The sequence below is a fragment of the Armigeres subalbatus genome, chromosome 1 (assembly GCF_024139115.2).
Source record: "Armigeres subalbatus isolate Guangzhou_Male chromosome 1, GZ_Asu_2, whole genome shotgun sequence".
In the NCBI taxonomy this organism is placed as follows: Eukaryota; Metazoa; Arthropoda; class Insecta; order Diptera; family Culicidae; genus Armigeres; species Armigeres subalbatus.
In genome coordinates this window covers 303,535,652-303,552,257 of record NC_085139.1, presented here as the reverse complement: position 1 = coordinate 303,552,257, position 16,606 = coordinate 303,535,652, and the positions used below count along the sequence as shown (strand labels likewise).

The window sequence follows — 16,606 nt, the reverse complement described above, 5'->3', positions numbered from 1 at the left end:
GAAACTATCACTTCTTACAGTAAATTTATCAGCATTTGTTCAGCATGAGAAAGAGGATAAACCATGTTTGTACCATCGATAAAGTCGGCGCTCGTCACACTGTAAATTATTGAGATAAATTAAATGGTTGGGGTTTGAAGTACGGGTGAGTGGGAAATCTGAACTTTTGGAGCACCGCAGGCATTCAAAATGACAAAATAACATCAAGCGTATTCCACCCACCCGAGTTATAGGCAATAAGAATAAATTACCGAATGTTTGCTGGCCACACAGCCATCTCTGAGTCACATAATTTAAAAATCGATTTGGTGCTTTGTTTCTCATGTTATTAAATCCCATAACATGAAATGATTTGAGTCAATGATGCGACTCTTATAATTAAGTTAAGTGTACAGACTGCAGAGAGTCAATTTATTACGAGAGTTTCTATTTATATCCATGTATTTGTTTAAAGCTTGCTTTTACGAATCATTTCTAAATCATTGCTTTTTAAACTCTACTGCTTCAAATCAGTAATGAAATATTAAAATGACTTAATGGAGTATCCATTGCTTCCGCGAAATTTTCCACACCAAATCAATCACTGCTCAATTTAGCGCGAAATCGCCAATTTTCACCCCGAGTACGCACCGCTTCCAATTTTCAACCGCAGCAGGCGAACCGAAACTAACAAATCAAAAGCTCGTGCCCGTTTCACAAATGAAGAAAAAAAAAAAACAATTTGCGAGTGTTTTTTCATCACACACCCAAACAATTTCGCCAAAAATTTGAGAAAATTCGAACGTGTTTTCCCGCGAACGAACGTGGACGCGGTACGGCGACGCTTCAATTAGCGCCAATTTCGGTTGATTAGGTGTTTTTTGCGGTTATTTGTGGCTCAGTTCAGTTCAGTGCACTTTTTTCCACGATTTCGTGTCAAAACAAATCGGGTGCATTAACCGCAGCTGACCGCAGAGCTACCGGGTCCGTAACAATAATTTTCCATTTGGATAGCTGTTTCATTAATGCTATGGTTTGGACAGCAACAAATCCCCGAAAACTTTGAAAATTGTCATTTGAACAAAAATAAACGAAATTTTGAAAAACAGGATTCATGAATCCATTAGAGTAACGGTACCAATAGTGGAGGTATTAGTAGATACACAAAAGAAAATATTTTTTTAAAATCGATAATTATGGGAAAATTACAATTTTAATATCTTAGCCAATAGATAACTAATAAATTTGCTAACAAAAATAAGGTTGATGTCATTCAACATCAACTACGATCAAATATTGCTTGCACTACTAATGGGTACACTGTTCCTTTAGTGGCGGTAAAAAATAATGTTGGTTCCCATAGTGGTGCTATCCATTGATTTCTTATGGGACTCGCCACTATTGGTACAGTTGAACCACTATAGGTGCAAGGGAGTCAATTTTATTAAGGAAAATCATTGTTTTCAACAGTTTTTCAAGCGAAATTTTTGGATAAGTTGCATTTAACAGGACATTTATGATGAATCTCATTTAAACCCCACTACCTCCACTATTGGTGCTACCTCCACTAAGGGTACGGCTACCCTATCGTTTAAACTATACGTTCAAAACATCAATACTTTGAACCCAGTTTTTGAACTCGCATTTGAGCAACGCGTCTTCAAAAAAGCTTTGCGTCTATAGCGCGGCCAGGTGTCAGGAACTGTTTTCTCAAAAGTTTTCATTCCTGAACCCACATTTCTGCCGACCGAATTTCATGACAGTCAGCGGCAGGCGCGTAATTAAATCGCTTCGAACAATGCGTAACACGAACCGTAAAATCGCCCGCTGAAATCGACTTTTCGTGACCAAGCCGTGTTGTGTTGTAACTGCATACAACATACCTTCTTCGATTCGATGTGCATAAGCAAAGCCGAGCATAGTTGAGGAGCGGCGACATGGTAGGCAGCCGGCCGCAATTAATAGGGATCGATTCGTGTGCTCGTCGCTTGTCTGTGTGTCGATTGGCAATCCGGAGACAGGCCGGCGACCGCTGCTTCGCTTCAACATTGTGTAGAATGCCTCCGCCGCCGCCGACAAACCAAGCCAAGTCCAACCAACCGCAGCCAAGATAGCGACACTTGATGTCGCCGTGCGGTTGCAAGTTGAGGCTGTACTAATTGTTGCCGAGAGATTTTTCCAACAACCTGTTTAGGAGCAGCCAGTAGTCGGCGGCATGTGGGTACGCACCATCGACATGTGCGTACGCAGATTTGGCCTGGCTGTGGACACTGGTTTGCTAATTTAATTTGTCAATCGAATGACGCTGCGGCGGCTGGACGAGTGAGTTGCTAAATGGTTTTTGAGTGGATTTGTGCGTGTCAACTTTTTACACAACTGATAGTACTTTCATTAGAAGAAATTATGATCGGTTCGGTTGTTGTTTTAGAGAAGCTCGAACAAATTGACCTTTCGGCCCAAAGGCTTGTCCTGTCAACGGTCTTTGTGAGAAATGTATTGTCCATTGAGTCTGTTAGGATAACAGACTTATTAGAGGGAAGAATCTATTCTGCTTCTTAGTTGGGGCGATTCTATTCGTGATTTGACTAGAACCTTTTTCTCCCATTTAGGATTCATTGTAATATGATTGGGTAAATTCGATTAGAATTCCATTTGTAATTTGATACGAGTTCAATAAATGATAAAAGTTTAAAATCGTCTTCGGAATTTGATTATTCTATTCTAGATTCAGGCGAGATGCCGTTATGGATTCAATTGATGAAATACCATAAAGGATACAATTCGAGTTCAATGGAAGCCTATTGGGGATGGATTCAATTGAAATCCTTACGAGATTTGATTAATTCCATCGGAATTGGAATAGAATCCAACTAGCGAATCGTATGGAAACTCGATTCGATTAGAATCTCATTAGGGATTTGTTTGGAATCCTGTTCAGGATTCGTTTGAAATTCTATTCGAGATACGACTGAATTTTGATGCAAAATTTAAATGAAATCCTATTCGAGATTCAATGGGATTTCCATTCGAATGTCGGATTTCCACCCATTCGAGGTTCGATTGGCATCCCATTTGGTATGCAATAAGAAATCATTTCGGGATTCTTGTGGTACATTATTCGGGAGTTATAGGATTAGTTAGTTAGAGGATTCCCATCCAATTCGATTCGGAATAGAAACGATACAAATACAATATAATTTGGTAAACAATACAATTCAAATCCCGAATTGAGCAGAATCCCATTACGAGAACATTGGAATCGTATTTTGGAGTTTTATTCTATTGGTGATTCGAATGAATTCCCGTTCAGGATTGGAATGGAATCCCATTCGGGATTCGGGGGGGGATTTCGAATGAAATCTTTTTAGGGATTTGAATGAAATCCTACTTCAATTCGGGATTCGAATGCAATCCCATTCGGGATTCAAATAGAATCCCATTCGGGTTTCGAATGAAATCTCATTTGGGTTTCGAATGAAATCCCGAACACGTTTCGAATAAAATCCTATTGGGGATTCGAATTCCATTCGGGATTCGAATGAAATCCTATCTCGGAGTCGAATGGAATCCAATTTGGTTTCGATTAAAATCCCATTCGGATTTCGAATAAAACACGATTCGGTTTAGAATTAAATTCCATTTGAGTTTCGAATGAAATCCCATTCGGATTTCGAATAGGTTCGCATTCGGGTTTCGAATAGAATCCCATTCGGGTTTTTTTGGAATTGGTGAGTCGAATGGAATCCAATTCGATTTGGAAAAAACTTCCATTCGGATTTCGAATAGATTCTTATTCGGGTTTCGTATAGAATCGCAAACGGGTTTTGAATGAAATCCTATTTGGATTTTGAATAGAATCCCATCTGTATTTCCAATAAAATCCCATTCCTGATTCGAATAGAATTCCATTCAGGATTCCAATGAAATTCCATTCGGGATTCCAATGAAATCCCATTCGGGATTTGAATGGAATCTTCTGCGGGATTCGAATGGATTGGAACGGAATTCGGGGTTTGTACGGAATTTCATGCTGGATTCGATGGGATTGGCATCTTGGTTCGATCAGATTCCCATGCAGATTTTGACGTGTGAAATCCATTTGCAAATTATAGCAGAGTCGTTTTTGGGATTCGAGTAAGATCATTTTCGAAATACGAGTAGAATCCCATTCGGCATTCTATCAGAATCTTCGGCATTCTATCAGAGTCAAACCTCCATGAGTCGATGTTCTATGACTCGCCATCTATTCGTAGACACATTTTTTTCATATTAAAAATACATATTTTCTGAATTACTGTTATGGTCCGTTCAAACACCTTACCTAGGATTTTCTATTCCACAATCCACATCTCGATATTTCCATGAGGCGACGGTCCCTTCAATATCGACTAATGGAGGAGTAACAGCAAAATCTCTTTTTGATACATATTCGACCAGAATTCTTTTTCGGAATTGGAGTGGAATCCTTTTTGAGATTCGAACAGAATCCACTTTGCTATTGTAGCAGAAATGTCTTTAGGATTCTAGCAGAATCATCTCTGGAGAATCTCCTTTTTGGGATTGGAGCAGTTACTCCCCTGGATTTGGATCAGAATATATCTTTTCGGAACTCGAGTATAATCTCTTTCGGGATTGGAGCAGAATTCGCTTTGGGACTCGCGCAGAATCCCAACGGGATTCGAGTAGAATCCCCCTCGGGATTCGAGTAGAATCCCCTTCAGAATTCGAGTAGAATCCCCTTCGGGATTCGAGTAGAATCCTCTTCGCGATTCGAGTAGAATCCCCATCGAGACTCGTGTAGAATCCCCATCGGGATTCGAGTAGAATCCCCATCGGGATTTGATTTGGATAAAATCTCTATTGGGATTCGAGTAGAATCCCCATCGGGATTCGAATAGAATCCCCATCGGGATTCGTGTCGAATCCCCATCAGCATTCGAATAGGATCCCTATTGAGAATCGAGTAGAATACCCATCGCGATTCGAGTAGAATCCCCATCGGGATTCGAGTAGAATCCCTATCGGGATTCAAGTGAAATACCCATCGGTATTCGAGAAGAATACACACCGGGATTCGAGTAGAATCTTCTTCGGGATTCGAGTAGAATCCCCATCGGGATTCGAGTAGAATCCCCATCGGGATTCGAGTAGAATCCCCATCGGGATTCGAGTAGAATCCCCATCGGGATTCGAGTAGAATCCCCATCGGGATTCGAGTAGAATCCCCATCGGGATTCGAGTAGAATCCCCATCGGGATTCGAGTAGAATCCCCATCGGGATTCGAGCAGAATCCCCTTTGGAATTCGAGTAGAATCCCCATCGGGATTCGAGTAGAATACCCATCGGAATTCGAGTAGAATACGCATCGGGATTCGAGAAGAATCCCCATCGGGATTCGAGTAGAATCCCCATCGGGATTCGAGTAGAATCCCCATCGGGATTCGAGTAGAATACCCATCGGGATTCGAGTAGAATACACATCGGGATTCGAGTAGAATCCCCATCTAAATTCGAGTAGAATACCCATCGGGATTCGAGTAGAATACCCATCGGGATTCGAGTAGAATACCCATCGGGATTCGAGTAGAATACCCATCGGGATTCGAATAGAATACGCAACAAGATTCGAGTAGAATCCCCATCGGGATTCGAGTAGAATCCCCATCGGGATTAAAGTAGAATCCCCATCGAGATTCGAGTAGAATCCCCATCGGGATTTGAGTAGAATTCCCATCGGGATTCGAGTAGAATCCCCATCGGGATTCGAGTAGAATCCCCATCGGGATTCGAGTAGAATCCCCATCGGGATTCGAGTAGAATCCCCATCGGGATTCGAGTAGAATCCCCATCGGGATTCAAGTAGAATACGCATCGGGATTCGAGGAGAATCCCAATCGAGATTCGAGTAGAATACCCATCGGGTTTCGAGTAGAATCCCCATCGGGTTTCGAGTAGAATCCCCATCGGGTTTCGAGTAGAATCCCCATCGGGTTTCGAGTAGAATCCCCATCGGGTTTCGAGTAGAATCCCCATCGGGTTTCGAGTAGAATCCCCTTCGGGATTCGAGTAGTATCCCCTTCGGGATTCGAGTAGAATCCCCTTCGGGATTCGAGTAGAATCCCCATCGGGATTCGAGTAGAATCCCCATCGGGATTCGAGTAGAATCCCCATCGGGATTCAAGTGAAATACGCATCGGGATTCGAGGAGAATCCTAATCGAGATTCGAGTAGAATACCCATCGGGTTTCGAGTAGAATCTCCATCGGGTTTCGAGTAGAATCCCCATCGGGTTTTGAGTAGAATCCCCATCGGGTTTCGAGTAGAATCCCCATCGGAATTCGAGTAGTATCCCCTTCGGGATTCGAGTAGAATCCCCTTCGGGATTCGAGTAGAATCCCCTTCGGGATTCGAGTAGAATCCCCTTCGGGATTCGAGTAGAATCCCCTTCGGGATTCGAGTAGAATCCCCTTCGGGATTCGAGTAGAATCCCCTTCGGGATTCGAGTAGAATCCCCTTCGGGATTCGAGTAGAATACCCTTCGGGATTCGAGTAGAATCCCATTCGGGATTCGAGTAGAATCCCATCGGGATTCGAGTAGAATCCCCTTCGGGATTCGAGTAGAATCCCCTTCGGGATTCGAGTAGAATCCCCTTCGGGATTCGAGTAGAATCCCCTTCGGGATTCGAGTAGAATCCCCTTCGGGATTCGAGTAGAATCCCCTTCGGGATTCGAGTAGAATCCCCTTCGGGATTCGAGTAGAATATCCACCGGGATTCGAGTAGAATATCCACCGGGATTCGAGTAGAATACCCATCGGGATTCGAGAAGAATACGCATCGGGATTCGAGTAGAATCCCCATCGGTATTCGAATAGAATCCCCTTCGGGATTCGAGTAGAATCCCCATCGGGATTCAAGTGAAATACGCATCGGGATTCGAGGAGAATCCCAATCGAGATTCGAGTAGAATCCCCATCGGGTTTCGAGTAGAATCCCCTTAGGGATTCGAGTAGAATCCCCTTCGGGATTCGAGTAGAATCCCCTTCGGGATTCGAGTAGAATCCCCTTCGGGATTCGAGTAGAATCCCCTTCGGGATTCGAGTAGAATCCCCTTCGGGATTCGAGTAGAATCCTTCGATTCGAGTAGAATCCTTTCGGGATTCGAGTAGAATCCCTTTCGGGATTCGAGTAGAATCCCTTTCGGGATTCGAGTAGAATCCCTTTCGGGATTCGAGTAGAATCCCTTTCGGGATTCGAGTAGAATCCCTTTCGGGATTCGAGTAGAATCCCTCTCGGGATTCGAGTAGAATCCCTCTCGGGATTCGAGTAGAATCCCTCTCGGGATTCGAGTAGAATCCCTCGGGATTCGAGTAGAATCCCTCGGGATTCGAGTAGAATCCCTCGGGATTCGAGTAGAATCCCTCGGGATTCGAGTAGAATCTTTCTCGGGATTCGAGTAGAATCCCTTTTGAGATTCGAGTAGAATCCCCTTCGGGATTCGAGTAGAATCCCCTTCGGGATTCGAGTAGAATCCCCTTCGGGATTCGAGTAGAATCCCCTTCGGGATTCGAGTAGAATCCCCTTCGGGATTCGAGTAGAATCCCCTTCGGGATTCGAGTAGAATCCCCTTCGGGATTCAAGTAGAATCCCCTTCGGGATTCGAGTAGAATCCCCTTCGGGATTCGAGTAGAATCCCCTTCGGGATTCGAGTAGAATCCCCTTCGGGATTCGAGTAGAATACCCATCGTGATTCGAGTAGAATACGCAACGGGATTCGGGTAGGATCCTCATCGGGATTCAAGTAGAATACCCATCGGGATTCGAGTAGAATCCCCATCGGGATTCGAATAGAATCCCCATCGGGATTCGAGTAGAATCCCCATCGGGATTCGAGTAGAATCCCCATCGGGATTCGAGTAGAATATCCACCGGGATTCGAGTAGAATACCCATCGGGATTCGAGAAGAATACGCATCGGGATTCGAGTAGAATCCCCATCGGTATTCGAGTAGAATCCCCATCGGGATTCGAGTAGAATCTCCATCGGGATTCGAGTAGAATCCCCATCGGGATTCGAGTAGAATCCCCATCGGGATTCAAGTGAAATACGCATCTGGATTCGAGGAGAATCCCAATCGAGATTCGAGTAGAATACCCATCGGGTTTCGAGTAGAATCCCCATCGGGTTTCGAGTAGAATCCCCATCGGGTTTCGAGTAGAATTCCCATCGGAATTCGAGTAGTATCCCCATCGGGATTCGAGTAGAATCCCCTTCGGGATTCGAGTAGAATCCCCTTCGGGATTTGAGTAGAATCCCCTTCGGGATTCGAGTAGAATCCCCTTCGGGATTCGAGTAGAATCCCCTTCGGGATTCGAGTAGAATACCCATTGGGATTCGAGTAGAATCCCCATCGGGATTCGAGTAGAATTCCCATCGGGATTCGAGTAAAATATCTACCGGGATTCGAATAGAATACCCATCGGGATTCGAGAAGAATACGAATCGGGATTCGAGTAGAATCCCCATCGGTATTCGAATAGAATCCCCATATGGATTCGAGTAGAATCCCCATCGGGATTCGAGTAGAATCCCCATCGGGATTCAAGTGAAATACGCATCGGGATTCGAGGAGAATCCCAATCGAGATTCGAGTAGAATCCCCATCGGGTTTCGAGTAGAATCCCCTTAGGGATTCGAGTAGAATCCCCTTCGGGATTCGAGTAGAATCCTCTTCGGGATTCGAGTAGAATCCCCTTCGGGATTCGAGTAGAATCCTTCGATTCGAGTAGAACTCCTTCGATTCGAGTAGAATCCCTTCGGGATTCGAGTAGAATCCCTTCGGGATTCGAGTGGAATCCCATTCGGGATTCGAGTAGAATCCCATTCGGGATTCGAGTAGAATCCCATTCGGGATTCGAGTAGAATCCCTTTCGGGATTCGAGTAGAATCCCCTTCGGGATTCGAGTAGAATCCCCTTCGGGATTCGAGTAGAATCCCCTTCGGGATTCGAGTAGAATCCCCTTCGGGATTCGAGTAGAATCCCCTTCGGGATTCGAGTAGAATCCCCTTCGGGATTCGAGTAGAATCCCCTTCGGGATTCGAGTAGAATCCCCTTCGGGATTCGAGTAGAATCCCCATCGGGATTCGAGTAGAATCCCCATCGGGATTCGAGTAGAATCCCCATCGGGATTCGAGTAGAATCCCCATCGGGATTCGAGTAGAATCCCCATCGGGATTCGAGTAGAATCCCCATCGGGATTCGAGTAGAATCCCATCGGGATTCGAGTAGAATCCCCATCGGGATTCGAGTAGAATCCCCATCGGGATTCGAGTAGAATCCCCATCGGGATTCGAGTAGAATCCCCATCGGGATTCGAGTAGAATCCCCATCGGGATTCGAGTAGAATCCCCATCGGGATTCGAGTAGAATCCCCATCGGGATTCGAGTAGAATCCCCTTCAGGGTTCGAGCAGATTCGGTAAGAGGATTCGGGATTCGGTTAAAATCCCATTCAGGAGGCGGTTGGAATCACATTCGGGATTCAATCAAAATCACATTCGGCAATCAAGCAGAATCCCGTTCGGGATTCGGCCAGAATCACAATTCAGACACGGTCAGAATCCCATTCTAGGCTCGATCAGGATACCATTCGGTATTCAATCAGAATCCTATTAGGGATTCAATCAGAACTCCATTCGGGATTCGATCAGAATCCCATTCAAAACTAGATAGGTATCTCATTCGGGATTCAGTCATATGCCCATTCGGAATTCGGTCAGAATCCCATTAGAAATTCAGTCAGAATTTCATTCAGGGTTCGGTTAGAATCCCATTTGCTACTCGGAAAGAATCTCATTCGGGATTTAAACAAAATGCCGTTCTAGATTCGATCAGAATACCATTCGGGATTCAATTGACGAATTGACGACAATAAATAAATAAATAAATCTCATTCGAAATTCGGTCAGATTCCCATTCGAGATTCAGTCAGAATCCCATTCGCAATTCGATCAGAATCCCATTCGAGATTCAATCAAAATCTCATTTGGCAATCAAGCAGAATCCCATTCGGAATTCAATCAGAATCCTATTAGGGATTCAATCAGATCTCCATTCGGATTCGATCAGAATACCATTCCATAGGGGCCCTCCTTAGCCGTGCGGCTACAAAGCAAGAACATGCTGAGGGTGGCTGGGTTTGATTCCCAGTCCTGGTCTAGGCAATTTTCGGATTGGAAATTGTCTCGACTTCCCTGGGCATAAAAGTATCATCGTGCTAGCCTCATGATATACGAATGCAAAAATGGTAAACTGGCTTAGAAGCCTCGCAGTTAATAACTGTGGAAGTGCTTAATGAACACTAAGCTGCGAGGCGGCTCTGTCCCAATGTGGGGATGTAATGCCAAGAAGAAGAAGAACCATTCGGGATTCAATCAGAACTCCATTCGGGATTCCATATTCGAATAGAATCCCATTCGGGGGTCGATTAGAATCCCATTCGGGATTCAATCAGAGTCTATTCGGGATTCAATCAGAATACCATTAGGGATTTGGTAAGATCCCGATTCGGGATTCGGGCAAAATTCAATTCGGGATTCAGACAGAATCCCATTCGGGATTTAACCAGAATCTCATTCCAAATTCAATCCCATTCAGGATTTAAACAGAATCCGATTCGGGATTCGGTCAGAATCCCAATCGGAATAGAGTTGGTCAGTCAGAATCCCTTTCGGAATTTGGTCATAATCCTATTTGAAATTTGGTCATAATCCCTTTCGAGAGTCGGTCAAAATCCTGTTAAAGATTTGGTAAGAATCCCATTCGGGATTTGGTACGAATCCCATTAGAGATTCGGTCGAAATTCCCATTCTAGATTTAATCAGAATCCCATTCCTCATTCAATCAGAATCCCATTCAGGATTCGGTCAGAATACCATTCTATAAACAGTCACAATTCCATTCAAGTTTCGATCGTATAATTCATTTTTCAAGGATGGAGGTGTATGAAGTGATTTATCATATATTTGCATAATAGGAAAGCCCTCCCCCTAAGGCAATACTTCAATAACTTATTAATTTTCGACAGTGGCGTTTCCCTAACCTCAATCTACCTGTGCACTGAGTTCACATTTAAGGAATTGGTGTGCGGAAATGCCTAGAATAACTAGATTTTGATTAGTATAAACGACTCTGATAATTTTCTTTTCCATTTGGGCTGTCAAAATATCAAAATTTTCACTTTTTGGGTCAGTGCACAGGTAAAAAGTGAGGTTACGCGACGCCACTGATTTTCGACACAATTTATGCAAACTTTGTATTATTTGGTAGTTCAAAAGGCCGTCAATGCATAAATGGGTTTCAACAATCTTAGTTAGTACTATTTTACTAGAAATCACACAGGGGCGTTTTGGCCAGGGCGGCACAGTATACCGCCTTACCCTAGATATCGCCTCTGCCGAAGTTCAGTCGATTCCAATAATTGTTGGTTAACTGGAAATGCTTTGTTCAAATCAATGAAAACGCATTCACAAGCGTCATAACTCTGTAAGAGGTGTTTTTGAAATAGGATGATATCGATTGTACATACCACAAAGAACCGTGGCTCCGTAAAGTGTTATACACGTCTGAGCCTACTAAATAAACGAACTTGGAAAAAAGAGGTGTTTTGGGACATCGCGATGTGAAGTTCAATGTCTATATTTTTCTCTTTTCCAGTTATTTTCTTGTTCTATTCTGTTTCTCTGTGCCGTGTACTACGAAGCTGTGGCCATCCGGAGGATGCTCCCCCTGACGAACCAAAATCGAGCCACGCAAAACCGTATCAACGTCAAACGCCCGGATGTGCAGCTGAAATAACCTGAACCCAAATCCCTACCCCGTCCGTCCTGTATCACGTAAATTTTAACCTTAAGTCGATACGAGTATTATTGTCTATGTCCCCTCCAATTAACTGTTAAGATAAGATGATATACCATTAAAAATATCATACTTGAGAATTGCCGCTCCGCAAAGTATCACACACGACTGAGCCTACCTAATAAATGAACTGGTTAGAAAGCGTCATAACTCCGAACCGCGGAAGAATCGAACGATGGGTAGATTAAAGCCATTTAATAAATTCATTTTCAGTTGGGATTCATTAGGCCGTAACACCAAACAGATTAATTAATGACCGTCAAATGTTATGCACCCGTAATCAAGCAGAGAATTCATCACACATGTTCGAACAATTACACACCAAGGAAATCGCAAAGCTAACAGACCGGAAGTGTCAGATGTCATGCGCGGCGTCAAACAAATCAATTCAGTCAAGCACCGTAAAACTATTCCGATGTAGCCCATGTAATGCCCATCGCTCATCCGTCTCATTACGGGCCGCGCGGAGTGAGCGCCCCAAGAAGCCAAAGCAGCAACTCGATCGTCACCTCGAACCAGCCCCAGCTGTAGAAAAGCTCAACACAGACCCACAAATATGTTCGCTTTGTATCTACGGAACGCGCCCGCATTCGGCGAGGGGGGGTTCGGGAGGTGCTAATTGAAAGTGAACTCAGTCGATCACATGCATATTCAATTCGAATTCGATCAACAACACACAACATAACTACCAACAACAACAACTGTGTGTAGGAAGGGTGTAAAATAAGGCAACTTGTAACCGAACCAATGATTTTTTAAGGGGTTCTCAATTTATGTTTCGATCAATTGACGAAGATTGTCAATCGCTTGACCATTTGGTGATTACGATTTGATGTTAAAAATTTCCTTTTGAATCTTGGCGCCAAACTATTTTTTTATAACAGCCAATTACAATACTATAGTTCACTTCTAGCAATTATGTATTGTAGCTTGATTTGCAAGAGTAAACCCAATCTACACCAATTCGTCAAAACGTGCACAAATTCGAGAGCCCCTGATCTAGCCAAACCGAACCCAAACGCAACGTGTGGTTAGCAGACGTGAGGTACCGCAGCGCAGGTTCGGTTTGGCGTTGGACGAGAGTCGGTCGGATTTCACAACTAGGAAGAAGGAAGGTGAGCTGGTTCAACGCAATCGGCACCACGCTGAACAGCCGTTTCCAAAAATCGTGCCACGATTTTAAAATGCCGTTCGAGCAGGTGCCCGACCGACCGGCCGTTGCGTTGATGATGTGTTGTTTGATTGAATTTAAAACTCCGGTTGTTTGTTGCAGCGGCACACATATTTTGGAGGGTTTTGGGGGTGAAAGACAACCGACCGATGTGGTCGGTCGAAAACGTGGGGGCGGGGTGAGTCAAATTCCAACCGCACACACCAAAAGCACGCCCTTTCCGCATCAAAAGTCGATAATGGATCAGAAAGTTTTTTTTACCTGCACTACGTGTGAGTACTTTTAATTCGAATAGGATGTCGGAACGGAGACAAACTTACTGGCGAGAAGGGCTAGGTCCGTACGACCTTGACGCAGGTCGATCGTTGGGTTTTTTGATGTCTTCATTGTTGTCAAAGTCCACCTCAGAACGTACCTGAAATTGAGCAGAGGAGAATACCAATTATTGAGGCTGTTGTTGAATGTTTGCGGCTGGCAACGAATCTGTATGGGAATGTAAACAGATGATCGAATTTGCGGATGGGCATTTCCTCGAGTTGTTTTACAAACAAACTAAGATATTCAATATTCATGCTTCGGTGATTACCGACCGGACGTTCACTCGCTGAAAAGGAAAAAAACTCAATCGAAGATGGTTGGATGGTTTGACCTTTTGAATTATCCGTTCCGAAATGAGGAAAAAATTAATATAGTAGGAAGAATGCAAAGCACAAACGTGGTAATTCAGGTCAGGCAGAATTGATTCTACCATCTGATTGAATAGGACCAGAGAGCTTGTGTAAAACATCTTTTTAGTTACCGGTGAGAGGATTTTACTCTGGGTAGAAATTATTGTCTCGAAAAGGTTTACAGGAAAAGAGAGGAAAAAAATCATAAATGTTAAGAATTTTAAACGGAGTTTCAAAAATTTCCAAAGCAATTTGGAGGGTTTTCGAAAAAAAAACATAGAATTTTGAACAGAATTCCTGGTGGGGATTCTACACGAATCCCGGAGATGATTCTACACGAATTCCGGAGGGGATTCTACACGAATCCCGGAAAGGATTCTACACGAATCCCGGAGAGGATTCTACACGAATCCCGGAGAGGATGCTATACGAAACTCGAAGGGTATTCTACACGAAACTCGAAGGGTATTCTACACGAATCCTGGAGGTGACTCTACACGAATCCCGGAGGTGACTACACAAATCCCGGAGGTAATTCTACACGAATCCCGGAGGGTATTCTACACGAATCCCGGAGGGAATTCTACACGAATCCCGCAAGGGATTCTACACGAATCCCGCAAGGAATTCTACACGAATCCCGCAAGGAATTCTACACGAATCCCGCAAGGAATTCTACACGAATCCCGCAAGGAATTCTACACGAATCGGAGGATTCTACACGAATCCCGGAGGGATTCTACACGAATCCCGGAGGATTCTACACGAATCCCGGAGGGATTCTACACGAATCCCGGAGGGATTCTACACGAATCCCGGAGGATTCTACACGAATCCCGGAGGATTCAACACGAATCCCGGAGGGTTCTACACGAATCCCGGAGGTTCTACACGAATCCCGGAGGTTCTACACGAATCCCGGAGAGTTCTACACGAATCCCGGAGGGATTCTACACGAATCCCGGAGGATTCTGCACACGATCCCGGAGGATTCTACACGAATCCCGGAGGATTCTACACGAATCCCGGAGGATTCTACACGATCCCGGAGGATTCTACACGAATCCCGGAGGGATTCTACACGAATCGGAGGATTCTACACGAATCCCAGAGGATTCACGAATCGGAGGGATTCTACACGAATCCCGGAGGATCTACACGAATCCCGGAGGATTCACACGAATCCCGGAGGATTCTACACGAATCCCGGAGAGTTCTACACGAATCCCGGAGGATTCTACACGAATCCCGGAGGATTCTACACGATCCCGGAGGATTCTACACGAATCGGAGGGTTCTACACGAATCCCGGAGGATTCTACACGAATCGGAGAGTTCTACACGAATCCCGGAGGATTCTACACGAACCCGGAGTTCTACACAGATCCCGGAGGGTTCTACACGATCCCGGAGGATTCTACACGAATCCCGGAGGGATTCTACACAGATCCCGGAGGATTCTACACGAATCCCGGAGGATTCTACACGAATCCCGGAGGATTCTACACGAATCCCGGAGGTTCTACACGAATCGGAGGATTCTACACGAATCCCGGAGGATTCTACACGAATCCCGGAGGGATTCTACACGAATCCCGGAGGATTCTACACGATCGGAGGATTCTACACGAATCCCGGAGGATTCTACACGATCCCGGAGGATTCTACACGAATCCCGGAGGATTCTACACGAATCCCGGAGGATCTGCACACGATCCCGGAGGATTCTACACGAGATCCCGGAGGATTCTACACGAATCCCGGAGGATTCTACACGAATCGGAGGATTCTACACGAATCCCGGAGGGATTCTACACGAATCCCGGAGGATTCTACACGAATCCCGAAGGATTCTACACGAATCCCGGAGGGATTCTACACGAATCGGAGGGATTCTACACGAATCCCGGAGGATTCTACACGAATCCCGGAGAGTTCTACACGAATCCCGAAGGTGATTCTACACGAATCCCGAAGGTGATTCTACACGAATCCCGGAGGGGATTCTACACGAATCCCGGAGGGGATTCTACACGAATCCCGGAGGGGATTCTACACGAATCCCGGAGGTGATTCTACACGAATCCCGGAGAGGATTCTACACGAATCCCGGAGGGGATTCTACACGAATCTCGGAGGGGATTCTACACGAATCTCGGAGGGGATTCTACACGAATCCCGGAGGGGATTCTACACGAATCCCGGAGGGGATTCTACACGAATCCCGGAGGGGATTCTACACGAATCCCGGAGGGGAATCTACACGAATCCCGGAGGGAATTCTACACGAATCCCGGAGGGGATTCTACATGAATCCCGGAGGGGATTCTACACGAATCCCGGAAGGGATTCTACACGAAACCCGGAAGGGATTCTACACGAATCTCGGAAGGGATTCTATACGGAATGGATCCTACAAGAATCCCGGATTTATATCGCAATTTTTAACAATATCAGATTCAAAAAGGAATTCGCAGAATTTTACATAATAAAACGATTTCCAGGAAAAATACAAGAATTGTTAACGTTATTTTAACCAGAGTGTAAAAAAATCGAAATTATTTGGTGAAGTCCATCTCTTTTCACTTGTCAACTCACTTCCACGCACATTCATAGCAGGCTCTGGACTGTCAATTTTCGGTTGAATATTGGTCATTGAATGTTATTTAGTCTACATCTAAACAGATAACACTGAATCAACAATTTGACGTCACAATACACTGTTCGAGGCCGCATCTCTCCATCCTCGAATACGCCCCACGCTCGCCAAGTCGTTTTGCACCTGGTCTGCCCATCACGCTCGCTGCGCTCCGCGCCGTCTCGTACCTGCCGGATCGGAAGCGAACATCATCTTTGCAGGGTTGCTGTATG

At 44.8% G+C, this 16,606-nt stretch overlaps 2 protein-coding genes across 3 annotated transcripts in view; both read right to left on the bottom strand.

The window, feature by feature from the left end:
* The window catches only part of LOC134207851 (all trans-polyprenyl-diphosphate synthase PDSS1), a 336,013-nt gene that overhangs the window by 205,786 nt on the left and 113,621 nt on the right, over positions 1–16,606 (bottom strand). The window lies entirely within an intron of this gene.
* Positions 1–16,606, bottom strand: part of LOC134216970 (uncharacterized) — an 80,614-nt gene that overhangs the window by 39,404 nt on the left and 24,604 nt on the right. Inside the window, exon 2 of the mRNA XM_062695728.1 lies at positions 13,388–13,482. Within this exon, the coding sequence (XP_062551712.1) occupies positions 13,388–13,482 (95 nt within the window). The remainder of the gene's footprint in view (positions 1–13,387; positions 13,483–16,606) is intronic.